Raw genomic sequence first — 26815 nt, forward strand, 5'->3', positions numbered from 1 at the left:
GCCCCCGGCCACGCCCCCCGTGGCAGAGGAGCAGCCCCCGCAGCCGGTCGCTGTGCCGCCCTACCCTTTGCCCTACAGCCCGTCCCCCAACCTGCCCACAGGCCCCACAGCGCAGGGAGCCCTGCGGCCAGCCCCGTTCCCCGTGGTGGCCCAGCCCTCCTCCTACGGCGGGCCTCTGGGTCCCCCTTATCCGTCAGCCCAGCCGGGACCCAGGACTAGTGCAGGCTTCTCCTGGTCCCCACAGAGGAGCCTACCGCCTAGGCCTGGCTATCCCGTGGCCCCGACGAGCGCCTCTGGGCCTGGGTACCCCCTGGGGGGCCGGGCCTCCAGTCCTGGTTATCCCCAGCAATCCCCTTACCTCTCACCAGGAGCAAAGCCTCCCTACCCAACGCAGCCCCAGCTCCCAGGCTTCCCAGGACCTCCTCAGCCCTCGCTGCCCCCTCAGCCTCCATATCCTCCCGGACCCGCACCCCCCTATGGCTTCCCACCACCCCCGGGGCCTGCCTGGCCTGGGTATTAGCCCTGGTCCTGGCCCCTCCACATCCCGCCTGTGTCACAGCCTCTGGCCCACCATCGCCGAGATTCGAGGTCCCACTGGAAGTGGCGTCCGTGCTCCCGGTGGACTGGGTAGGCGCACGGAGGCCTCAGAGCACCCGTCTGGGAGCATGCAGGCTCTGAAAGGCACCGGGCAGTGTGACCGGCCGGCTGTGGCAGACGATCTGGCTGGCCTTTGTCCTGGGAGCTCCACCGCTCTGAGACTCTGATTGTTACTCTTCCTGCGCTCGGTTCTCTGGTGACTGTGTGAGCGTGTGCAGGTCACATCTACTTGTGCCTGCTCCCAAGGACGTCTGACCCCAGTGCACCGTGCACTTGGTGACAAAGTGGCCCTGGGTCTCTGGCCCCGCCTACCCCCACCTCTGCCTGGGGGTTTGGCATACTGGATGTGGAGCCCGTGCCGCGTGCTGCAACGCCTCGTGTCTGTCCTGTTGGGCAGCGTGCCCCGGAACCCTAGCTAGGACTGGGTGGAAGGGCGCAGGGGAGCAACTTGTCTTGAAGTCCTATAAAGCCATAACTAACTGTGATCGGCCGGCAGACAGGTGTGTCCTGTGAACTAGTTTGAGTGACAGCGACACCAGTTCAGTGAGAGGGCTGGGGAGGGTGAAGGTTGACACCCAGGAATCCAGGGGTCACCTCCCAGCCACCTCTGTCCTCTGCCCTCCACTTCTGGTTGGCTTTTTCCAGCGGCTCAGCCGTCCATCCACTCCTTTAGTGCCTTGAATCTCATCTGCAAGCAGCCCCCTGTGCCCTTTACCCCTCACAGAATTCCCCCGTAACCCCAATGTCCCTGCAAGACGGACGTCACGAGACGCCCTCGGGGTGACTTCCCACCTGGTGCTTTCCAAACACCATCACTGCGGGGGGGGTGTGTGTGTGGGGGGGAGGGGTTGGTGTCTCTGTACCTCGTCGTCATCGTCGTCTGGATGTGAAGGACAGGGACTGAGACTGTGTGTCCGGCAGCCCCAGCACCCTGGGGGCCGCAGCATGGTCAGCAATAAATATGGCCTCATGGACCAGAGGGGCTGCGAAGGATGAGGCGTTCACTGGGTTGTTCCCAAGCGAACCGGGTCTCCGGCAGACCACAGAGCTGCTACAGATTAGGAAGTCGTATGTGCCTTGAAACGGCCATCGCCCGAGGACCCAGCCTCTGGTGGGCCTGGGGCTGCTGGGGCCAAGGAGGAACCCGACCTCCCGGTGCCTGCCCCTGCTGGCCGGCTCGCCGGGCGGTGTGCATGATGCTAGCCGAGCGCTGCCCGCTCCTCACCAACTGTGCTTGCTTCTACGTTATTTATAAAAAACTCGCTCCTGGAGTCTGTGTGCGAGTGCTTTTGAAGCGGATGGACGAGTGCTCGCCTGTATGTTTGTGTATAATTGCCGTAATAAACTTGGATGAGTTACACGTCACGTTGTGGCTCCAGTGGTTTGCTAGTAGGAAGCCCTGAATCACACTCTACGCTTCCTGTCTGCAGGGCACCTTCTCCCTGGATGGCCTGAGCGCCCACCTCCCCTGCTCCTTTGCTCCCGTCTTGTTCCTCTCCTGCCCCTTGGTGTTCTTTCTTAGCTGTTTTCTTGCTGGAGCCTTGTCCGGACCAGTGCAGTGGCATGCAGAACCGCCAGGGGGCACCCGGGCTTCAGCTCAGCCTCCGTGGCGCTGCTGCTGCTGCTGCCTGCCATCTGTTAGGCTGGCAGGACCATCTGCTTCTCAGCCCGGCTGTGGGCCATCCGGTTTGTAAACTGGATATGGGACAGCATGTTTCCAGTGCCGCTGAGCTGAGCTGAGGATCACCTGCCTGCCTCAGGACCAATGGCAGCGAGAGAAGCTGGAGATGAGCTTTCTCTCCCTCTCTCTCTCCCTCCCTCCCTCTCCTTTCCTCTCCCTCCTTTTTCTTATACTAGGATTTGAACTCAGCACCCAGGCTCTGTCCCTTAGCCTTTTAGTTCAAGACTGGCACTCGACCGCTGCAGCCATATGTCTTCTTCCAGCCTTTGGGCTTTGGCTTATTGGAAATAAAAGTCACATAGATTTTATTAACTGTGTTGGCTTCGAACCAGGATCCTCAGATCTCAGCCTTCTGAGTAGGACTACAGGCATGAGCCACTGGCACCTGGCTGAGGTAGGTATGCTCATAGTCCCTTCTGTTGGTCCTCGTGTGTGTCCTTCCTGGGTCAGGCTTCCAGGGATGCTTTGAGTCCCCAGTATGACTTACTCAGCAGGGCCACATCTCCTGAGTCCTGCTAAGCTGCTACAGTCCCAGTTCTAATTGCGGGCCAGCTGTGTAGCCTGGCGGTGGAGGTAGTCTCTGCCTCCGTGGCACTGATGTCTCCTAGGACCTGAAAGTGGCCCTGGCTCCAGTCCAGCATTGTTGCCCTTTGCTCTGCCCTCTGTCCTTGCTGCGCACGAGTCTGTGGCTGAGGACACAGGACCTACCGCAGGGAGAGCCAGAGGACAACTCGGAGACATGTGCAGAATCACTGGCGGCACAGTCCAGTTGGCCCTGTCCTGGGTTGGGGCCAGCGTGGTGGCAGGGGCACCAATGGGCCTGCTTCCTGAGGAATGTGAACTGTGTCTGTGTGCTGCGCCCCACTGCCCCGTCCCCTCCTCCCAGCCGCACACCTGAGATAGAGCACTTGCCTGGTCCCAGGTGCCCTCCGGGCCTCTTGCCCCTGCAGCCACCAGTGCCCTTTGCCAGGTGGCAGCAGGCCTTGTGGGGTGGAGTGGGCTGTATGGGGACAGGCACCCTGTGTCCAGTTTGGAACCTGGAAGAGATCCGTAGCTTAGCAAGCACTCTCATCCTCCATCTTGAATCCCCACTTCCTGGGCACCCAGTAACTTTGAAGGTGTATCCAGGAGCATTCCTGACAGGTTCTTGGCTTCCTGGATAGCCTGAGGAGAATGCTAGACACGAGAACTGGCACACGTGCCATTCGTGGAGGAGAGGGGGTGGGTGGGTGAATGCAGTCAGATTATTCACTGCCCAGGCGAGAATGGAGCCAGGTAAACCAGGTCACTAGAGGGGATGAGCCGCGCTTGGGAGAGATGGAGGAAGACGAAAAACGTGACAATGGTCGGGATGCTTTGCACTCACAAACGGACACCTTGAATCCCCCTTGCACAACTTCTTAAAGAGAAACATCCAGTACCATTTAGGGAAGGGGCAGGGACAGCCCTTGTTCTCTAGCAGGTGCTGGTGCAAGGGTGCCCAGGAGGGGTCCCCAGGGTGTACTCCATAGCTGAGCGGGACCTGCCACTCCCCCAGCCCCGGCCGAGGCCTGCGGGGTGGGTCTGGTCCCTGAAGATGGAAAGTAGACAAAGGTTTGAAGGCTGGCAACAGTTCCCGTTCAGTTGTGTAACTGAGCAGGGATTGTTGGATGAGTCACCCAGCCCACAGCACTTAGAGGCAGTGTTCCAGAGACTTCTCAGCTTCGCTCTTGGGTTTTGGGTTGTCTTTTAAGTAGGCCATGGTGGCTTCGATGCCACGGTATGGTGGCTGGACTAGCAAGAACTTAGCAGGGGAGGCCCTGGTGGGAGACACAGGTGCCTCTGAACCTTCTCCCTAGAGCAGCCTTGTGGTGGTGTCTTTTTGGGGTGTCCCTTCATCCTGTCAGTCATGGGAAGCTGCATGGCTGCTCTGTCTGGAATCCCAGCATAGCCAGGGGCAGGTTGGAGACCTGGGCCCTACACCCTGGGCTGTCGGAAGTGAGGCCCAGTGGAGGGTCTGGAGGCCCAAGTCCTTGCTTCTGATTCACCTCCCCCGAGCTCCTCCCCACCCCAGTGCTCCATTGTCTCTGCACTCCCCTCTGCTCTTCTAGAACTGTCTGCTGTGGCTTGAACTGTGCTCCCAGTATGGAAAGAGGCTCCACCCCTCCACCTGTCACCCACTGATGCCTGATGGCTTAGTGACCAAGCAAAGCTATCCCTGTATTGTTAGATCTGGGGCTCCTGCTTAGAATCCCTTCTCTCAGCCATAGGGAAACTGAGGCATGAGTGGGGTTTGCTACATCTCTGATCTCTGAGTAGTAGAGGAGACTATTTTAGTGGAGGAAATGACTGGAACCTAAGGGACACACCCATCCCCATTCTCTGTTGACTCTGATTGGCTACAACCACCTTAGCTTGGTGCCTCGAGGTGCCTTAACATAAGCTAGCAATTGCTGGGTACCTAGGGCTCACACACAACCGCACCAGCCAGCAGGCCCTGCGGTCTAGAGAGAAAGGCATCTTTGCGTGATGTGAGAGTCCTGACTGGCTCTTCTCCCTGTGTGCACCTTTTGGTGTGCAGCCCTTTAACCAGGAAGGCAGCACAGCCTGGTAGACCCCCAGAGGGGCCCATGGGAGTGATCCCCTAGGCAGAAGAAGCCAGAGTACACAAGTTCTCAAGAAGTTGAAAAATCATTATTTACAAAGAACACATTAAAAATACATAAGAGAAATCCATGCACTTCCTCAAAGGCATATCTCTGTGCAGATGGGAAGGGCCTGGAGCTTAGGAAAAGGGGACCCCCTCTGGCACCCTGATCTCTGCTTGGGAGGGCAGGTTACATCTGGGCTCTACTCTCTTGTAAACTCCATTGTTGGGGTGGGGGTAGGGCTTGTGCAGCTGCTGTGGTTGGAAGGACAGGGCCGTGGGAGCTGGGCACCACTGCAGGGCACAGGATGTGTGGCAGGGCGTGGTCTCTGTGTCCAGGTTCTGGCCGGGGGTAGGAATGGGATGTCGCTTTCAAATGGTGAAAGCAGAGTGTCCTCAGGACAGCTGAGGGTGGCTCTGGGTCTTTTGTTTGGTTCCCAGTCCTGTGAAGTGAAGGGACCTGTCAGAGGAGATGCTGTCACTCAGAGGTGACCTGGGAGGAGAGGAAGGGCTGGTGCCCCGTGCTTAGCTTGGGAACAGCAGTTCCGGGGCCTGTCTCCCTGCTTGGAAGCTCTGAAGAGGTTCAATTCTGTCCCAGACCCTTAGGAATCTTTTCAAAAGAGCTTTGTGGACAAGATGGCTTTAAGATCCATGATCCGGGCATGTGGCTCATGCCTGTAATCCCAGCTACTCAAGAGGTTGAGCTCTGAGGGTTGCTGTTCAAAGCCAGCCCAGGCAGGAAATGCTTGAGACTCTTCAATTCACTACCAAAAAGCCAGAAGTGGAACTGTGGCTCTAGTGGTAGAGTGTTATCCTTGAGCACAAAAGCTTAAGGACAGTACCCAAGGCCCTGAGTTCAAGCCCCAGAACCGACATTTCCCCCCCCCTCCAAAAAATGAGCAAAAAGATCCATGATCCTCTGCGAGTTGTCTAATGGTCTCCCTTGTCAAAACTGCCAGTGCATTTTCTTCCCCTTTATGAGAATCATGCTTGGGGCCGTACTTGTATATGGATGAGTGGCATCACCAGACGGGGTGGGAGTCCCAGGTGCCAAGGAGCGGGGAGGGTGGGGGGCGGGGAACAAGCTCACCTTTCACAGCCTCTGAGCTGTGTGAAGATCATAGTCACTGTCGGAGGAGTTGTCGGGCTGGGCCGAGGCACGCTGCAGGGCCCCTTCCAGAGCTGGAGGGGTGGAGGGGAGAGCGAGGTTTATACTGAGGACTCCTCAGAGCCTGGTGGCTTGGGAGATCACAGGTACTTTTTGAGCTGCTGACACACTAGATGGGTTTTGATCAACTCAGCCAAGCATTCACTAATGATGCGAGGCTCCAGCTGCCCTGGGGCTTCATTGTTTGAGCCAGCAATGGGAGCCTTGGGTCGGCCCCTTAGTGGCTCTGCTCCGGCCTCATTTACCATCCAGCCCCTTAAAGCCCTGCAGAGAAGCAGGCCCCTTAGATCCCAGCAAGGCCGGGGCTTAATGGCATCCATCCAAGTGCCTTCTTCTCTTGAGAAGGGCAGGATGAGTGGTTCAAGGTCTCAGCAGAGCCTCTGATGCTTGCGAAGCTGAATGCCTTCCACAGCCCTGCTGTGAAAGGTGTGTGCTGTCAAGTGGGCAGTTTGATCCTCTGCACCGCCAAAACATGCCGAGCCTCAGCAGGGCTGTGTCCTCGCCCCTGCCCCACCCCGACCCCGGGCCACTCACCTGGATAACTGGACAGGTGGGAGTTCCTGGGAGGCTGGCTGTATTCGTTGTCCACATGGGAGGCAGCTGGGTTCTCAACCTGGGACCGCACGGTGTGGTTGCGATGGAAAGACACTGAGCAGATGTGGGGACAGCGGCATGGTTAAACTTCCTGTGCTGTCCTCTGCTTCAGTCCCCAACAGGCCCAGGGTCTTTCTGTTTCCAGGGGAAGGGGCAGAGGTACCCACAGCCTTTACAGTACATCTCTCTGGGGTGGTGAGTGTTTGTGCTAACGAGGCCAAGTGCAGACTCGGAGAGCAGCCTGATACTGGCCAGTAGTAATCTGATTGGTATGGCCGTCAGTCAGTCAGTCATCAAGCATTTTCTCAGTAGTGATTGAGAGATGTACTCCCAGGAGCTGAGGGTTGTCATCCTCCCTCCTCTTCCTCCTCCTCCTCCTGCTCCTGCTCCTGCTCCTGCTCCTGCTCCTGCTCCTGCTCCTCCTCCTCCTCCTGCTCCTCCTGCTCCTCCTCCTCATTGTCATCATAATTTATTTTTGTGCTAGTGCTGGTTCTTGAACTCATGGCCTGGGTGCTGTCCTTTAGCTTTTTCACTCAAGACTAGCGCTCTACCACTTAAGCCACAGCTTCACTTCTGGCTCTTTTTTGGTGGTTAATTAGAGATAGGAATCTCATAGGCTTTCCTGCTTGGCTTGGAGCCATCATTCTCAGATCTCAGATCTCTCCTGAGTAGGAGAGATGGTAGGATCACTCTTAGCTACTCAGGAAACTGAGATCTGAGAATCACAATTCAAAGCTAGCCCAAGGCAGAACTCGGATCTCCAGCTAATGAGCAAACAGCTGGGAGTGGAGCTGTGGCTCAAGTGATAGAACCTCAGCTTTGATTGAAAAGCTCAAGGACAGTGCCTAGGCCTTGAGTTCAAGCTCTAGTTAGTATCAGCATAAAAGAAAACAGTAAAAAAAATACAATTATTCTATGATAAAATCAGTTTGGACAATCTTTCTTCAACACCTCCTTGCCTCGGAGATGAATGATGGAAAAAAAATGCCCATGAATAAGGATTTTTGCTAAGTCCTGAAACAGAGACTTGAGTTGAACCTTGCTTAGTTCATGGTTTCCCAGGTCTGTTTGCTTCTGTGGTCTGTTGGATCTGTTGGCCCCTGAGTTAGGCAATTCACAGGAAGGGAAGGCTGGTGATGGATCTCTGCTTAAGTCAACTACAGAGACTGGGCAGGTGACACAGGGGATATCAGGGTGTCTGAGGCTTCAGAGGCAAAAACCACTCATCTGTCTGCCCCATTTAAAAGCCTTGGCCCTCCCCAGCATGGAGACAGCGGTCAGCCACAATCACACCTTGGTGGAGTGTGGTGGAGATCTGAGCCTCCAGCCACCACTGCCCAGACCTTGACTCAGCCCCCCTGGCCCAGGGCAGAGGGGAATCCCCACCTCTGGGGACACTTACTGCTCTGGCTCATTCCGGTGGGGCCAATCCATTGGCGCTGCTTCTTCTGGCGAACTGGGTGACAGACAGGAAGCACAGTAAGGAAGGGTGGGGGAGGGTGTAGAGCAGGGGGGGGATAAGGGTGAGGAGGGAGGAAGAGGTCCAAGTGCTCTGTCCCTCCAGTCTTTCCAGCCTCAGTTTCCTAACGAGGGGAAATGGAGCCCTCAGGTGCCAGAGAAGGGTGCGAAGGAGTGTACAGATCCAGCAGGACATTTGGGACCAGCACCCAAATCTCACCCCTAACCTCCCCTAATCGTCCTTCCTTGTCTCTCGAGTTCTGCGAGGCCAGCTGACAACCCCTGGCGTTCACAAGCTGCGGAGCTGCCCATCTGGTAGATGGGGAAATGGAGGCTCAGAGGGATGCCGCGGCTCAGTCAGTGTCACAGCAGCTACTACGGGGTAGACCTGGGGGCCTGGGTCCAGTGTCTCCCGCTGTTAGAGGCCCTGCTTCTGTCCCAGCCCTGGGCCTGCTTCAGCTCAAGGAATGGCTGGGGCCTTCTTCCTGCTTTCTGTTACTGAACAGAGCTGATGGGCAGAGGGGGAGGCTGGGTGGTGAGAGGTTTCGGTACCTACATTTCTTCACCAGCTTCTTGTAGGCGATGGGTCCACACATGACCAGCAGTACAGCCAGAAGCACCAGGGTCAGGATGATACTTGCCACGGTGCCTGCAGCCATGCCTGCTGGGTTTGGATTCTGGCCTGGGCAAGGGGAGGGTGTAGGTCAGTCCTGGCCATGGGGGTAGGGTAGCTGTCCCCTCAGAGGGCATGGCTGCAGTCTGACTCCCCCAAGCCCCTCACTCCTCCCACAGATCCACCAGTATGTGTGGAAAGGAGTTACCTATCTGGCTAGCCCTCTGTCTCCAGGAAATGGCATTCATCCAGCTAGCAGTTGATCATCAAGCTTCTACTTACATTTGCGATCAACTGTTAGTTTTCCCATCATTTGCTACTTAAAGGTGATCAACTTCCCATCATTTACCAACAAGGACATTATATATATATATATATATATATTATATATATATTATATATATATAATATATATATAATATATATATATGGCAAAACAATGCCCATTTATCCATCCATCCCTCCATTCATCCACTCACCCATTTACTCACCCATTAGTCCACCCACCCACCCATCCATCCATCCACCCATTCACTCACCCACTCATCATTTGATCAAGCGATTGATCTATCTATATCCACACATACACCCTTCCACCCTATCCACTCATTTATCCATCCATTCATCTACCCATCTACTCATCCATTCATCTACTCACTCATTAGTCTATCCATTCATTGATTCATCACCTCAACTCAATTATTAAGCTATCCAACCATTCATCTATCCATCCACCTATCCACTCACTCACTAGTCCATCCATCCACCTATCCATCCATCCATCCATCCATCCACCCATTCATCTATCCACCCAAACATTCTTTTACCCACTCACCCATTGGTCCATCCATCCATCCATCCATCCATCCATCCATTCATCTATCAACCCAAACATTCTTTTACCCACTCACCCATTAGTCCATCCATCCATCCATCCATTCATCTATCCACCCAAACATTCTTTTACCCACTCACCCCCATTAGTCCATCCATCCATCCATCCATCCATTTATCTGTCCATCTACCCAACCACTCACTAGTCTATCCACCCATCCATCTCTCTATCCACCCATCCATTCTTTTACCCACTCACCCATTAGTCCATCATCCATCCATCCATCCATTCATCCATCCATTCATTCATTAGTTCATCCATCCATCCATCCATCCACTCTCTCATTAGTCCATCTATTTACCTACCCACTCACCCATCCATCTATCCATCCATCCCTCTTCTATCCATTAGGAAATTACTATGCACATGGCAAATATGTACCACCCACCCCTGATTTTCTAACTTCACCCTGGGAGAGCACAAGCTATAAGGAGAGTTGTGCCATCCATTATCTCCTGGACAGCGATCTCATCAGGTGTTCTCTTTATTGTTCCTACCCATTACTGTCTGAGCCTACTTGCTCTCCAAATCCTTTTTGCCACTCTTTTCTCAGGCTCTGGGGCACTGATGGGGTCCCAGAGGGAAAGTCCAGCCCGCCCTCTGCCCACGGTGGCCTGCAATCAACTCACATGTGACAAACACCCTCTTGCAGTGGGTTTTTCTCTCCTGAAGCTTGTAGCACTGGGACAACTTCTCATGGGGACAGGAGAGCCCTGCAGAGGTCCCACTGGCGTCCAGCGCACGGAAGGAGATGGCCCTGCCGCACTGCTGCTCCTGGCACAGCTCTTCCCACCGGGCCAGACGCTTGGCCACAGAGCTGTCACACAGGACGGCCCACCGCGCACCCTGGCGCACCTCCACACTGCCTTCACACACACTGCTGCCCCCCACCAGGCGGCTCTGCACCTTGGGCTGGAAACCTGAGGAGGAGAAGCACTGGGAGATAAGAGGCAGACTTGACTGGAGGGGCACCCTGAGGGCTTCCTTTTCCATATCCCTCCTTCTTGTACTTCCCCTCACCCAGCTTGGGACCTGGGGCCCCTTGAGCAGCTGCTGGCAGCCAAGATGCATTTCAGAGTGGGGAGACCCAGGGGTTGGGGAGGATCTGCTCCAAGGCCTGGTGGACAGAACCCAGGTATCCCACTGCCCAGGCCCCGCGCTCTGAGGGCCAGACTTTGAGCTATGAGTCCTGATGAGTAGAAATGAATGAACAAGTCTCCTCTGTTGGAGCACGAGGCCGCTCTGCTCCATTTAGAATGAGTTATGATCTCACCAACTTTGGCCAGTTTCCATGGCAACAGCCACTTTCAAAGCCCTAGCGAATCTTCTATTTAGAAGAACCTTCAAAGGCAAGAAGACCCTGGCATGGCTTTGCAGGTTTGTAGTCTGCATGAGGGCTCCTTGATAGGAGCAGAGGGAGAGGGGCTGTAACCAGCCCCTGGGCCAAGACCCTTGGGCACTGCTTCTGCCTGGAGGGGACAGTATATTTCACAAATCTAGGGCCCCAGTCCCAAGAATCCAGAGCTATGCCTCCTATATTTGGGCAGGAATCACAGAGACCTTTCTTTGTGTGTGTCCTAGGGCTTGAACTCAGGGCCTACATGCTGTCCCTTAGCTTTTTTCCACTCAAGGCTACTAGCACTCTACAACTTAAGCCACAGCTGGTCCTCCAGCCTTTTGCTAGTTAAGTGTAATTAAGATTCATACAGACCTTCCTGTCTGGGCTGGCTTTAAACCATGATCTTTAGCCTCCTGAGTAGCTAGGATTATAGGTGGGAGCCACCGGTGCCCAGTCTCTATTTGTAACCAGCTCCCAGGTGATGCCATTGCTGCCCATCTTGGGTGGTTCTCTGAATGCCAAATGCTAAGAGGCAACAGGGTCTGGGTAGACGTGGAAAAACCTAGTGATTGCTGTGTGATTGATAGTTGGCACAAAACGGAACCTCTCTCAGCCTCACCTTTCCCACCCATAAAAGAGGGGTGAGTGTAAAAATGAATGGTCCCCACACTAGGTACGATGTCTGTGAACAGAGTCCAGGCTGCGTGAGAACACTTCTGAAAACAGAGACCCACCACCTCGCCTTGCTTTGAACTGTTCAAAGCACCTGCTGTTCCTTGTTGGCCACCGCCTCGGCCTCCCCTCAGCTACACCAGTGCCACCCAGATCTGTGGCATTGTCCCCCCCTGGTGGGGGTGGGGGGAGGGCTGGCTCTGGTTACACCGCCCCTCCCCCTCCTTTGGCAGCTGTGCTCTGATGTCCAGGCCCCAGGGACCTCCTCTTCCTCATCATTCTTCCAAGTGCATCTCTGGTGACTTAAAAACTTCCTTGGGTCGAGGCTGGCCCTTTCCAGGGGAGAGAGAGTCAGCCATTCTCTGGGCTGGGTTTCAGTGGCAGCCTCCCTGCCCCCACCCTTCCTACTTTTTAGAGGCTTGGGGATGTGGACACCACATCTCTGTCCCTTGTATTCTCTATAAGGAGAATGTGATCATCCCCAGGGCCAGTCCCACTGACCTGAGCAGACCAGGGCCAGCACCTGGCTGTCCTCCTGGGGCTGTATTTTCTGGAAGCACTGAGGCAGGGAGGCACAGCTGGAGTTCTGGACTTTCCATCGAGCTGGCAAAGGGCTCCTTCGCTCAGCCCCACCAGCACTGGCCGTCTCTGTCTCTGTCTCTCTCATTGGTTCCTGCAGGCCTGGGGCTCTGGCTACCTCAGCCTGTGGCAGATGCTTCAGGAAGGTTCCACACTGGAGAGCCGCGCAGAGGAGGTTGCCCAGGCTGTCCAGCGGCTCCTGGGTCTCGTGGAGGATGGTGCCACCCTGGCTGCCGTGGTAGAATTCCACCACGCCTGCGCACTGCGGGCTCCCGGGCCCTGCTACCAGCTGCAGCCTGGGGGGAGCTGGGGAGGGAGGAGGAAGGGGAGGATGGGTCTGAGCACACCTTCACCGTGCCCGGGGTAGCAAGAGCTGAATGCTAGATCTGGCCCTTCCCAGGATGCCTCACTCCCCACCAGGCCTCAAAGCCCTCTTACCTGTGGGTTCTGGGGTAGTCGTGGGTGGGGGGCTCGTGGGTGGTGGAGGTGCCGTCTGGAAGCCTGTAAGGAGACACTGCGGTGAGGAGGAAGGGAGGGAGGAGGAGGAGGGAAGAATGAGGGTGTGGGGAGGGGGGAGAGGAGGAGAAGGACGGCCTGGAACTTGTGACACATGTGCCACTTGCCAAACAAGCTTTGTGACCCCCCCCACACACACACACATGGACACGCCAGCACACACCTCACACTGTCTCAGCCTCCCACAATTTACACATGGGGAAACGGAGGCTAAGAGGGACAAGGAACTTGTCACTGGGCAGAGCCAGGTCCTGTGTCACTCATCCTACCAGACAGATACCAGTGCCCCCCCCCCGCCCTTCCTCTGCCAGTCCCCTATAAGCCAGGGCACCCCTTTCCTTCCATGTGCTTGCTCGGGGTGGGGAGGCCCAGGTCACAGGCCCAGTGGGCGTCTAGCACCTCCCACCCCCTCACCCCCACCATGTCTGGGGTGTCTGGGACCCACCCTGGCAGATGAGGCCCAGTGGAGGGCACTGTGCCGGCGCTGAGCTGGTGCTGCAGTTGGAGAAGGACCCCGTGGGGCCGTGGCAGGTGATCTGTTTCTGGTTCCGGGGGATGCTGAACCTTGGGAAAAACTGGAAGGCCAAGATCTCCCCACAGTGCAGCTGCTGGCAGACTTCCCACCTGTGTTGGGGAGCTTCGTCCAGGCGGTCCAGGCTCCCACCCCAGCTCCGCCGGCACACTGTGAGCCACACGTCCCCCGTGATGGAGACCTCCAGCTGGCCCTGGCACCTTGACGGGGAGCCAGTTAACCTCACCTGGAAATCTGGGGGTTAAAGAGGTAGTAGAAGGTATTAGGGGGGGCAGGGAGTCTCCATGGTCCATCCCGACCTGCACCTGTGTCCTCAGGCCTAGCCAGGTTCCCTCCTGCCCCTCCTGCTGTCTCCTCCTTTGCTCCCCTTGAACCTTGTACCTTCTGGGGAAATGGTGGAGGGGAACTCAAGGCAGGAGACAAAATGCCTTCAGCCCCTCTTTCCGGCAGACCTCGCCTCCATTCCTGGAAATTCTCGCTCAGTGGGTCCTGACTGGTCTATTTGTGTTTCAACTCTTAAAATCTATTTCCACCCCCTTCAATACTGGAGATTGGACCCAGGGCCTTGCACTTGCTCTACCTCGTAAGCTAGACCTCTAGTATCTTTTTGCATTGATTATTTTGAAGTAAGGTCTTTCTTTCGTCTCAGGCTGGCCTGGGCTTTGATCCTCCGGGGGTCCCCATGTTTGCTGGGGAGGGACTGGTGCGTGACACCACGCCCAACCCTTGAGATGACAGGTACATATGATGGTGCCCAGCCGTTGGCTGAGATGGAGCCTCACAAACTTCTTGTCTGGGTTGGCCTCAAACTTTAATCACCCCTATCTTCATCTCCCAAGTAGCTAGGATTACAAGGTTTGAGTCACTGTGCCCGGCTTAAAATTATTTTCACTACAGTACAATTTCCATGCAGTGAAATGCCCTGATTTTAAGAAGACTGTTTAATGCGATTGGAAAAATTATTCAAGCACACAGCCACCATCCTAATTGGAGATTTGAGGCATGTCCATCAAGCAGGAAGTTCTCGAATGGCCCTCGACAATTAATTTCCCCAAATCCAGCTTCAGGCGACCACGGATCTGCTTTCTGTCAGAAGAAATTAGTTTTGCCTATTCCACAAGGTCATAGACTTAAACAGAATTATATGCATATTTTTTGAGCCTGGCTTCTTTTGCTCCACCTATTTTTATGTATTTGAAACTTGTGGATGTTGCTGCCTGTCTCGGCAGTTCATTTTTTTTATTGATAAGTAACATATCACTGTATAGATTTGCTACATGGTATTCCACAACTATTAGGATTGTTTCTGGGAACTGCTACTAAGAATCAAGCTGTTATAAACAGCCAGGTACATGGTTTAGTGTAGGCCAGGTGTATTTCCACTTTTTGTGGAGTAAATACCTAGCAGTGAAATTGCTAGGTCATATAGGTAGGTGACTTTGGGAGTGTGTGTGTGTGTGTGTGTGTGTGTGTGTGTGTGTGTGTGTGTGTGAGTACTGGGACTCAGGGCCTTGCAGTCTCTCTTGCTTGGCTTTTTTGCTCAAGGCTGTTATTCTACCACTTGAACCACAGCTCTACTTCTGGCTTTTTGCTGGTTAGTTGGAGATAAGGGTCTTTCATATCTATCTTCCTGGGCTGGCTTTGAACAGCAGTCCTCAGATCTTAGCTGCCTGAACCGCTAGCCTCACAGGTCACTGCTGCTTGGTGGCTTCTGTGATTTTTATGAGGCTCCGTGGGAGTAAATGGCTCCTCAGTATCTATGGAGGATTGGTTCTCAAACCTCCCACCGTTAATAAAATCCACAAGGTCCTTACATAAAATAGTATAGGGACTAGGGAGATAGCTCAGTGGTAGAGTGTGTGATTAGCATGTGCAAAAGGCCCTGGGACCAGGTCCTTTATTAATTTTTCCTGCAGAAAAATAAAAAGGCACGGTATTTGCATATGACTGACACACATTCTCCTGAATACTTTAAACCATCTCTACATTACTTATAACCCTAATACAATATAGACGCTATATAAAGGGTTATTATACTGTATCGTTGAGGGAATGAGAGCAAGAAAAGCTATCTATGAATGTTCAGAGCTAACCCTGTTGGGCCTAGCTACATTTCTGATCTGCACTTGGCTGAAACCAGAGGTGGGAGGGCCAATTGTGTGTGCATGCATGTGTGTGTGTGTGTATGTTGGGTGCAGGTGCGTGAGCGCACATGTAAGGTGCATGTGGTTTGCGCATGCACATTTGTGTTTGTGCTTCATGTGCGCATGCGCGCTTGTGTGTGATGCGTGTGGTGTCGTATATATAGTTTGTGTGCGTGTGTGTTTGCATGAAGAGCTTGGAGGGAGATGCAAGGGAGGAATGGACGTGGCCATTGCCTGGGGTGTCGGGTATGGGTGGAGACTGGACAGATGGAGCAGAGATGGAAGCAAGGCTTTGTTGCGGATTTTCTTTTTCCCATGTAAATCCGAGCAGAGTGAATATGTTTATTCAAGACAAGTTCTGAAAGGTGAAAGGTTCTTTGAGGAGGCTCTGGGGTGGAGGTGTTTCCTGGCTGGGAACTGCTTCATCTCACTGATGAGAACATGAGCGGCTCAAGAGGGCAGGGGTGGGCCTTGCCAGGGTTAGGTGGGCCAGCGAGGGGCAGGCCAGGCTGGTCCGACACCTCACATTTGCTGAATCCTTTATTTGGCTTTGTGCCCAGCAGCTCACTCACTGGCTGCTCCCAGGGAAGAGAATGTTCTCCTCATCTCATGGGTGGGGAGATGGGCATTCGGAGAGCAAGTAACTTGCTAGAGGTCAGTGTTAGAGGCAGCTTCAGGCCCTGGCCCCCCCGGGGGCTGCTGAGCCCCTACAGCCTTTTCTAGCTTCAGTACTTCTGAAGTAAATTCAGCACAATGGGATCTGAAGCAAGACGAAAGAGAGGCCCGTGGTGGGAGGAGTGAGGAAACTCCTGAGTTTTTTAAAAAAGAAAAAAAAAAGCTTCACTTGGCTTGAGTTTTCCAACTGTTTGGGAGCCTGAGATGGGGAGAAACACTGAGGCCAGCCTGGACAAAAAAGTGAGTGATATTCCATCTCAGCCAGTAAGATCGGGGTGGTAGTGAGTGCCTGTTAAGCTCAGTAGTGTGGGAAGCCTAGGTAGGAGCATCCTGGTCTGAGGCGAGTCCTGGGCAAAAACCAATAGGAGAAAGTGAAAAAGAAGTGGAAAGGCCTGAGGGTATGGCTCAGAGTCAGAGCACTGTAAAGGAGCACTAACTGGTCAGTGTATCTCTGATGCATGGAGACAGAGTCAGGATAGCAACTGACATGAGAACTCGTGTTTGCATGGTTCCTTGCAGTCATCAAGGGCAGCACCCGCACAGGGGCATCTTCTGCGTGTGCATGCGTGTGCACGTGTGCACCTGAGCTTGCGCACCTGTGTCTGAATATGAAGTAGCACTTGCTCTGGTGGAGGTGACAGCTTCTTCATGGGCTCGATGGTGTCACCTCCCTCCCTCCCCCCCCCCCAGCCCCAGGCCCTCCCCTCACACAGCTGTTCCTTACCTGGCCCGTCCCACCTGGACCCGAGGCAGGAAGTGACTGTGGAAAGGAAAGAGGAAGGTCAGGAAGTGAAGCTCATGCCCTGGGCAGCGGCCTTGATGGCTCCCTGCCCCTCACTCCACGGCTATGGGGTTCCAAATGCAGGGGCTTTCATTCCAGGGCTTGGAACTCCTAAGTGAGCCTGAATTTGTCATAGGAGATTACAACTGTCCATTCTTTTCCTCTTGCAAAAAAGCAACACCTACTTTTTTTGGTGGGGGGGGTAGGGGGGAGCTGGTTCTGGGGCTTAAACTCAGGGCCTGGGCACTGTTCCTTAGATTCTTTTGCTCAAAGCTAGCACTCTTCCATTTGAGGTATGGCTCTACTTCTGGCTTTCTGGTGATTGCTTGGAGATAAGAGTCTCATGGACTTTCCTGCCTGGGCTGGTTTTGAACTGTGATCCTCCCTTCTCAGGCTCCTGAGGAGCTAGGATTACAGGTGTGAGCCTTGCGTGGCTGGCAACAACTATTTATTTATTTATTTTGGTCGGTCATGCAGCTTGAACTCTGGGCCTGGGCGCTGTCCCTCAGCTCTTCAGCTCAAGGCAAGTGCTCTGCCACTTGAGCCACAGCGCCACTTCCAGTTTTCTGGTGGTGTATTGGAAATCAGAGTCTCACGGTCTTTCCTGCCAGGGCTGGCTTTGAGCCACAATCCTCAGATCTCAGCCTTCTGAGTAGCTAGTCTGACAGGCGTGAGCCACCAGCAACTGATCACAACTAGTTTTTAAAATGACTCTGCAGGGGCTGGGAAGGTGGCTCAGTGGTAGAGCACTTGCCTTGCATACCTGAGGCCCTGCGTTCGATTCCTTAGCACCACATAAGAAAAAAGAAAAGCCGAAAGTGGCACTGTGGCTCAAGTGGTAGAGTGCTAGCCTTGAGCTGAAGAGCTGAGGGACAGCGCCCAGGCCCAGAGTTTAGGCCCCACGATCAGACCCCCCCCACCAAATAAAAAAGAAAAACAAAAGGCAAAAAGCCTGGCTTTTCTATGCCTCCATCAGGAAGAATGACATTGCCCCATTTGTTAGGAAATGGAAAGACTTGGAAAAAATTATATTAAGTGAAGTAAGCCAAGCCCAAAGAAACATAGGTCCCATGATTTCCCTTATTTGCAATATCTAGTATATGTATGAGTCAAGCAGAAAAGGTCAGATAAGGTGACGCTAGGAAAATGAACCCTAAGATATGCATTTTAAATGTTTTTTTTGTTTCTTTCATGCATTTGTTTCTAACGCAATTATAAGATTATTTCTTTGTTGCTTTGTATGTCCCTCCCCCACAGTATAACCCATGCTTTCACTGTATTTGATGTCGGTATAATATGTGGAGGGGAAGGGAAAAACAAGTCGTTTAAATAAGGATACAGGTGGACCCGTTGCAACAATGAGAAGTACAAGTTGTCATGTCAAAAACGAACTTTACAACTTGGTGGGGGGAGGATTGGGTGGGGGGAGGGGGGAGGATGGGAAGGGATGGGAAGGGTAAACAAAGGAGGAGGCTACAATGCTTGATAAGAAATGTACTCACTATCTTGCCCATGTAATTGTAACCCCTCTGTACAGTATTTTCACAATAAAAAATAATAATAATTTAAAAAAAGCGCCTGGCTTAGTTAGTAAAACACTGGGTTTGGAAAGGAAAAATAAGTTGTCCCAGCCGGGTGTTGGTGGCTCATGCCTGTAATCCTAGCTACTCAGGAGGCTGAGATCTGAGGATCATGGTTCAAAGGCAGCCTGGGCAGGAAAGTCTGTGAGACTCTTATGTCCCAGAAAACCAAAAGTAGCACTGTGGCTCAAGTGGTAGAGCACTAGCCTTGAGCTGAAGAGCTGAGGGACAGCACCCAGGCCCAGAGTTCAGGACCCACAATCAGACCCCCCCAAAAATAAAATAAAAATAAATAAAATGACTCTGCAGGGAATGATTCTTCTTTGGTGTACACTGGAGCATGTTGCTGATGGAGATACGCACCGGCTCCATCGCCCACAGCCCTCCTCACGCCGCCCCTTTGGAGTTGTAGGACGCAACCATCCCTTTCCTCAAACAAGCAAAATGACAGAACAGAGGCCACTGGAGCACACTGGCGCACTGGGTCTTGGGAGGGTGAGAGTCGCTTTTTGCGGGTTGGGGGATTGCGGCATTAATCCCTTCCTCCCCTCCGTGTGCATTTTTCACTCCAGAAAGTCTGACCATCTGAACAATCAACCAAAAAGGAAACTCAAGGCGTTTGCTCCTTTCTGGGCCTCCAGGCAGGACCGGAGGCCCAGCAGCGGCCTTGAACAGCCCAGCATAGGCTTCTATTAGAGGAGACTGTGGCACAGACAGGTGGAAGGACCTGACCACGCTGACCTGGTGGCTTCGCTCCCTAGTTGGTAAGGGAGTCATCGTCATCACCACCATCGCCATCACCCTCAACACCAACATCACCATCATCACCAGCACCAGACACTACCACAACCATTACCACCACTACCATCACCATGACAGGCCAGAGAACAGGGGCTGGGGACCCGGCCCTACCCAGGATGCACCGTGGGGAGGGGTAGGGAAGGCGACTGGGGCCTGAGTCTCAGGTCGGCATCCTGACTCCCATCCGTGGGCCTCAGCCTTGCTTCTCTTGGAGGCTGCGGACGACAGCATTTATATAGGAAGCAGCTGTTTCCATTGCTTGGGAGAAATCCTCTCTGGGTCTAAAGAAACAGCAGATTTTTTTTGAAAGGCTGGTTCTTGTCTTGAGTAGTCTCAAACTGGCGGTAGAATTTTAAGGGGACAGCACCCCCACCGTCCCCGACTCACTGTAACCAAGTCACTGGGGCCCTGGGCTAGGCCTCACCACCACAGTTGTCCTGAAATAGCAGGGCTTGGAACAGAGCGTGTCAGGCATGGAGCAGTGTCCAAGCTCTGGCTTGGGTAGAAATGGATGGCCCAGCTGTCAATCATCTGATCTATCACAGTGGGCGGGGCGACCTCAGCAGGAAGTGGTATAGAAGCTGGGAGACCCTTTGCCCTGCTGGCCCCCAGGAAGCAAGGCAGTCCATCTTCACGCAGCCATTCCTTTGGCTAAGTCATGAGGGCTGAAGCATCTCGAAGTGGTGTTAGTGGGGGAGAGAGGAGACTCTTGGACCTCTGCTGCTCTAAGGCACAGAACCAGTTCGTAGGCACTAATATGTACCTAGTGCTGGTGGGATGCTTCCTGCAGGTGGGCCTGGGACCTAGGAAGTCTCTGAACCCCTTTCAACCTTGGTTTGCTCATTCGTTGCCTGAACTGAGCACAAGACCACCTTTCCGGTGCTGATGAAGGGCCTCACAGGCCTGGGCTTGGTGCTCAGAGCTGGGGTAACCGATCTGTGGCGGGCTAGGCTTGGGGATTTCCCTATGGGAGGATCCCCTTTATAGAAAGCACAGAGTCCAGACCACCAAGGCTCCACATGTCCCTTTCCCAAACTCACAATTCTTTTTTTTTTTTTTTTGGGTCGGTCGTGGGGCTTGAATTCTGGGCCTGGGCGCTGTCCCTGCGCTCTTCAGCTCCAAGGCGAGTGCTCTATTGCTTGAGCCACAGCGCCACTCTCAGTTTTCAAGTGGTTTATTGGAGATAAGAGTCTCATGGACTTTCCTGCCGGGCTGGCTTTGAACCACGATCCTCAGATCTCAGCCTCCTGAGTAGCTAGGATTACAGGTGTGAGCCACCAGCGCCCAGCAAACTCACCATTCTTAACAGCACTTGTGGTATGCCACATATCTGAGCTGGCCAGCTTGAGGTGGTGCTAGTCTTTGGCTGGCCAGAGGTAGCACTGGGCTCAAGCTTGGGAGTAAGGCTTGGGAGTAAGGGAGAAAGGCCTCTGATGCTCCTTCAGGGTACTCAGAGTGGAGATGTAGACATGAACACGAACCTGACCCTAAGGTCTGCAGCAGACAGACGCTGAAGTCCTGGGGCAGGGACTCGGCCAGGCCAGCCCTGTCCATCCCTATCGGCCAGCCCAGGCTCCGTTCACAGATCACCCTCAGGAAAGATCAGACGAGCGAGAACCACGGGAGCCCTGAAAAAGAAAGTGCTGCTGGCCACTAGGGGCTCACGCCTGTCATCCTAGCCACTCAGGAGGCTGAGAGCCGAGGATCACGGTTCAAAGCCAGCCCAGACAGGAAAGTCTGTGAGACTTTTATCTCCAATGAACCACTAGAAAACCAGAAGTGGAGCTGTGGCTCAAAGTAGAGTGATAGAAGGCTAACCTTGAGTGAAAAGGCTTAGAGACAGCGTCCCAGGCCCTGAGTTCCAGCCCCATGAACGATTATGAAAAAAAAGAAAGAAAAAAAAAAGAAAGTGTCCTGTGGTGAAATGACCCAAAGTCTAGGCTGTGTGGCCTTTGCCTGGGTGCCTGCCTGGTCCACAGAGGAGTGATATTTCCTGTCTTCTCTCTCAAGCACAGCCACATGACCATCGATTGCCTCCACCACCTTCTCTGCCATGGCCAACACCATCACCGCCATCACCAACACCACCATCACCTCCACCGGCACTGTCACTACTACCATCTTCATCGTCACCATCACAATTGCTCTCATGACCACCACCACCTCTGACGTCATCGCTGTCCCCAGTGCCACCATCCTCACCGTCACCGCCATTGCCATCGCCATCACTACCGTTCATCACCATCACCGCCACCACCACCACCACCACCATCACCTTGTTTGCATTCTTCTTAGCTCTCCCAGTCCGTAGAGTAGGTTTTTCCTATTTTATATACTGTGAGGGGTTAAATAGCTTGTCCCACGCAGGGGGTGCAGCGGCCTCGCAGGGCTTTGGAGGGAAGCCTGCGAGGCCCCTCCGTGCCTCACAGTTGCTGCATGTTCCTATCATGGGGATGAGTGTAGACTCCACTCAATCCCCAACACAGGAGTGGGCTCAGTTGGCTGGTAGGTAAGGAGATGACGTTTCAAAAGTCGAGCGCGGTTGGTTCATGAGTGTAATCTAAGCTTCTTCAGGAGGCTGAGAACAGAGGATTGCTGTTCGAAGCCAGCTTGGGCAGGAAGGTCTATGAGGCAGTCTTTTCTGCAATTAACCACCAAACAGCTGGAAGTGGAGCTGTGGCTCAAGTAGTCGAGTGCTAGCCTTGAGGGAAAAAAAAATCTCAGGGACAGCGCCCAGAGTCTGAATTCAAGTCTTAGTAGTAACATGAGAGACAGAGACAGAGACAGAGACACAGAGAGAGGAACACACACACACAGAGAAGAGACAGAGTTTGCTTCGATGATCCTTCATCTTCCTCTCCCTACTATATATAATCTTTGGCCCCCAGTGGGTCCTGGTGTCTGGGCGTGGAGAGCGGCAGGTGCGGTGAAGTGTGGAGTGTCCAGCAATACTTCTAGTCATGATCGACCCCGGCCTCTTTCCATCTTTTCAGTTTTTCCATCTTTTCAGTGTCGGGGCAATTCCAGGCTGAACTCAAGTTCTCTGGGGCCCCCCCTGAGTGACTACTCCTTCTTGCTTAGAACTCCTGCAGCCCGAGGCTTGGGCTGTGTGGTCTGAAACACTCAAGGGCACTGGGGACACAGGACCTGGAAGCGTTCCATTATTCTCTCACGTGCAGTTCACATCTTTCCTCTGAGCAACTAGGGCCTGGATGAGGTTCTCCCAGGCCCCTTTCCATCTCTACTAACTCTAGCCCCCCTCCCCGCCCATACACACACCCAAGCCTCACAATGTAGGGCTTGCACAATGCTCAAGCCTGAAGAGCCACAGAGGGTTGGCCCTGGGCAGGTCACTGTCTTGTTCTGCGTGTGTAGAAATGGAAGCACCAGGAGCCTGCCTGCTCTGACAGGTCTGAGTGAGGACCAGAGCAATTCCTGGGATAGATCCGAGGACCTCCCTCCACTTCTGATGACACCCAGCCGCCCTAGTCCTGGCCTTCTCCATAGCCTTCACTGTTTTGGTCCCCTCTGCCTGGGACTCTTTCCTCCTTTCTCTGCCGGGCTGGTTCTTTGACTCTATTGGATCTCAGGGGACTTCACCTTCGGGGTGCCTGGCCTGCCAGGCTAAGAGGGCCATCTGGGGCCCAACTCATCAGCCAGCCAGCTGGTGTTTCCTGTGTGGCACTTGTCTGGGTTTCTCTTGTCCCTTCCCTTCCCTTCCCTTCCTTTTTTTCTTTTCCATTGTGGGGCTTGAACTCAGGGCCTGGGCACTGTCTCTGAGCTTTTGTGCTCAAGGCTAGCCCATTACCACTTTGAGATAAGAGTGTCACTGACATTTCTGCCTGGACTGGTTTCAAAATGTGATTCTCAGATCTCAGCCTCCTGAGAAGCTAGGATTATAGGCATGAACCACGGGCATCTGGCTTTGTCAGGGTTTCAGGTGAGAATGTCAGGCACTTGTTTCTGCCTGGCCTTGGTTGAGCCTGTGGCTGGGCAGTCAGTGGCACACCAAGACCTACCCAAGTCACTGCTGGCCTCGGCGTCACTGCTGGGCCTCAGGGTCACTGCTGGCTTCAGGGTCACTGCTGGGCCCTGCCTCTGGGCACAGAGCTGGGCACCCAGTGTATATTCTAAATAGATGAATGAATGACCAGAGGCCTGGGGTCAAGATTGATGGCTAGGTGAGCATCTAGCAAGACACTCTTTCCCGCCCCATCCTACTTCATCGTGTTTCCTGCTGGCCTGGTAATAGCTATAACCGTTGCTGTTGTTATTATTCATGTGTATTGAGCTCTTGAACTACTGTACAATGCATGGCACTTGATGTGCATTCGTTTATCAAATCCCATTAAATCTCTAGGAAGCATATTACCATTTTCAGTGTACAGATGAGAAAACTGAGGCTTATAAGACTAGCCCAAGGTCACCTAACTGGCAAATGGCAGACCAGGATCCAAACTGGCTTCTGGAGCCTGTGGCCCGGCGGCCTGGTAAGCCAGGCCCGGCCTGAGCTACCTCCCCACTCCCTCCACCCCCAGTGGGTGAGGCCCAGGCAGGCTGTGCTAGAAGGCCCAGCATGGAGAATCTGGCCTGCCATGCTCACCCCAGGAACATTGGGGGCCATAGTGTCCTCCAGCTCCGAGGCTGTGGTGTCCCCAGAGCTGGGGTGCTAATGGGTCTGTTTTTATGTCTCCTAGGGATGGCCCCCCCATCCTCAGGACTGCATATCACTGTGAAGGCTGTGTCCCGAGGCTTTGAGGGACTGTCCTCTTCGCTAAGGGGACAGAGAGGGACCCTGTGAGGGCGTGGGGGCTGGCCTTGGCTTGGCCACTTGGCTTTTCTGGGCCTTAGTTTTCCTCACTGCAAAATGGACGTGATAGGCCTCTCTACTTCCTGCACTACTGAGATGCATCAGTAATAAATGGCTTTAAAGCTGGGCACCAGTGGCTCACGCGTGTAATCCTCGCTACCCAGGAGGCTGATATCTGAGGATCGCGGTTCGGAGCCAGCTCAGGTAGGAAAGTCCATGAGACTTTGATCTCTAATTAATCACCAAAATAGGGTCAGAAGTGGAGCTTTGGCCAAAGTGGTATAACACTAGCCTTGAGCAAAATAGCGTAGGGACAGTGCCCAGGCCCTGAGTTCAAGCCTCACAGAAAAAAATAAATGGGAGCCTGGTGCTGGTGGCTCACACCTGTAATCCTAATTAGCCAGGAAGTTGAGATCTGAGGATCACAGTTCGATGCCAGAGCTGGAAGGCAAGTCCGTGAGACTCTTCAATGAAAACTGGAAGTGGTGCTGTGGCTCAAAGTGGTAGAGTACTAGCCTTGAGTAGAAGAGCTCAGGGACAGCATTCAGGCCCTGAGTTCAAGCCCCACGACTGACAACAATAAAAATAAATGGCTTTAAAAGTATTTTGTCCACAGTGACCCCCTGGAGCAAGGGTATGTATTAACCACCAGACTGCCATTTACACAGGCTCTGTCCTCACACCCGCACTGCCAGGATGGGCTTCCGGTGGGAGGCTCTGCAGACCAGGACCCTCAGGGCCCCCTCCATGGCCAATGGGGCGCTTAGCCGGCTCAGCCTCTCTGGGCTAGATGTGGGCTGGGGAGGGTAAAGGCCTGCTCCCTAGGAACCCCCAGAACCAGAGGCTAACAATAGCACCCTAGCAGGGTACAGAAAGGCAACCAGTGGCTGCTTATCTGGGGACAGAAGCACTTTGAGCCTCTGGCGGCTCCATGTACAAATGGCCATGTGAGTTCACGCGTGCCTGAGCCATGGTTCCACGATGAGGGGAGGCGGCCATGCAGTGCCCAGGAAAGTCATGCACACAGGCACACACATCCAAATTTACACACACGCACATGCACGCGCGCGCACACACACACAGACTCACTCTAGGTGCAGATCAAGGCCCCTGCTGAGGCTGTGAGACCCCTGCCCCTTCCCTGCAAAGCGGGAAACCCTTTGCTTCTTCCTAACCACCCCAGAGCCTGGCACCCCTCGCCCTGGCCTATCCAACAAGCCTTCTGGAACCGGCGGAACCCCTTCCCTACATGCTGTAAATGGGCAGACGGGGGTGTGGAGAGGGTAGGGGCCTGTCAGTGCCACTCCTAGCCAGGCTTAGAGCTCAAGCGTGGGCCTCCAGACCCACTGCCTGCCCGTAGGCTCCCCACATGCCCATGACCTTCCCCACTGGCCCCCAGGACTGTGTGTGAGAAGAGTCAGGAGCTACTATGGCGGCTTCAGAGGGGTCAGCTCTGCCTCGGCCCACTCTCCCCAGGCATCCTCACAGCTGCCCTGTCCCCAAAGGTAACTGAGGGAAGGCTGGGCCCTTTGGAGGCGCGGGGCAGAGAGGCTGCACAGGATGAGGCTGGACAGCCCGACTTCTGGGCTGAGTCTCCTGAGCACGGATCTCCAGGGATGCCCTCAGTGGCGTGCAGAGTTGGGATGGTGGAGGTGGAGGGATGAGTAGGGCCTAGGGATGTGGCTAGAGGAGCAAATGGGGGCCAGAGAGGAGAGGAGGTGGGGTGCTGGTAGCCCCAAACCTCCCGAACATTCCAGAAATAATCTGGAGAGCATCCATCTTGTCCCCACACTCCAGCATGTGTAGGGGTCCAGTCAGAGCTGGCAGGTACTCACCCAGCATCCCCAGCAGGTACGTGGTGGCCAACGATGTTTTCTGAGAGCCCATGGGGACAGCCTCCTTCCGCCTCAGCCTCCAAGCTCAGCACCCGTGGGTGAGGGTGTCTGGCCCCGCGGGGTGTCTTGTTCTCAGGGAGGGAGGGGTGAGGAGGGCTAGGGAAGCAGGCATGTGCCTGCGTCACCCATGTGTTTGAAGTTGAACTGTCAACTTCCTCCTGGCAACGAACCACTTGTCTCGGTTCGAATGGTGGCCCTGGCTTCTCCAGCTTCCTGCCCTAGATGCCCAGGACTGGGGCAGAGCCCCTGACCGACCACCCCATCACCAGACAGGGCCATCGTCCTGGTGGGACGAGGCTGTGGTTTGCAGGGGCCGCGGAAGGAGGTGAGAGCAGGTGGATAGAGGTGTGGACAGGCAAGGTCCAAGCTGGGGTCCCAGCCGTCCAAAGGGCTCCGAGCTGGGCTGGGGGGGGCAAGGGGAGAAAAGAGGAGACACGATCCACCACCACCACCGCTGCTGCTGCTGCTTCCTCCTCCTCCTCCTCCTCCTCTTCCTCCTCCTCCTCCTCACAGTAATGGGGCTTGAACTCAGGGCCTGGGTGCTGTCCCTGAGCTGTTTTTTTACTCAAGGCTATCGCTCTACCACTTTGAGCCACAGCTCCACTTTCAGTCTTCTGGTGGTTCATTGGAGATAAGAGTCTCATGGCCTTTCCTGTCCAGGCTGGCTTTGAACTGTGATCTTTAGACTTTAGCCTCCTGAGTTGCTGGGATTATAGGCATGAGCCACTAGCACCAGCTATAATACCACTTCTTGCTGCAGGTTCAATGTGGAGTAAAAACTAAGCAGGATTCTTTATATAAAATTATATATATATACATGTATATATATATATATATACATATACATATACATACACAC

At 54.1% G+C, this 26815-nt stretch overlaps 2 protein-coding genes across 3 annotated transcripts in view; one reads left to right on the forward strand and one right to left on the reverse strand.

Annotated features, from left to right (window-relative positions):
• Vps37c (vacuolar protein sorting 37 homolog C (S. cerevisiae)) overlaps nt 1-1962 on the forward strand; it is a 9426-nt gene extending 7464 nt beyond the window's left edge. Inside the window, exon 6 of the mRNA XM_013028993.1 lies at nt 2-1962. Within this exon, the coding sequence (XP_012884447.1) occupies nt 2-520 (519 nt within the window). The 3' untranslated portion in view covers nt 521-1962. The remainder of the gene's footprint in view (nt 1) is intronic.
• Nucleotides 1963-4932: 2970 nt separating this feature from the next.
• On the reverse strand, nt 4933-25995 carry Cd5 (CD5 molecule). Of its 2 annotated transcripts, none has more exons than XM_013028954.1 (11): nt 25897-25995; nt 16814-16849; nt 13184-13504; nt 12661-12723; nt 12145-12528; nt 10262-10552; nt 8681-8806; nt 8069-8122; nt 6607-6720; nt 5995-6086; nt 4933-5347 (listed from the first exon to the last, which is right to left on the reverse strand). In XM_013028954.1, exons 1-10 carry the CDS (start codon nt 25946-25948, stop codon nt 5998-6000), a joined length of 1530 nt encoding a protein of 509 aa, XP_012884408.1. In that variant the 5' UTR covers nt 25949-25995; the 3' UTR covers nt 4933-5347; nt 5995-5997. The 2 variants fall into 2 exon arrangements, with proteins under 2 accessions (XP_012884408.1, XP_012884407.1); XM_013028953.1 differs by having other exon boundaries at nt 4933-5364.
• Nucleotides 25996-26815: the final 820 nt, after the last annotated feature.

The sequence above is a fragment of the Dipodomys ordii genome, unplaced genomic scaffold, assembly GCF_000151885.1.
Source record: "Dipodomys ordii isolate 6190 unplaced genomic scaffold, Dord_2.0 Scaffold117, whole genome shotgun sequence".
NCBI lineage: Eukaryota > Metazoa > Chordata > Mammalia > Rodentia > Heteromyidae > Dipodomys > Dipodomys ordii.

Bases quoted from the DNA above. Each gene is read 5' to 3' on its own strand.
- Cd5 (XM_013028954.1), bottom strand. From the start codon at position 25,948: ATGGGCTCTCAGAAAACATCGTTGGCCACCACGTACCTGCTGGGGATG. The intron at 13,505-16,813 runs GTAAGGAACAGC...TTTAACCCCCAG, and splicing joins GTCCAGGTGGGACGGGCCAG to ATTTCCAGGTGAGGTTAACT. The intron at 6,087-6,606 runs GTGAGTGGCCCG...CCACCCCTCCAG, and splicing joins CCACCTGTCCAGTTATCCAG to CTCTGGAAGGGGCCCTGCAG.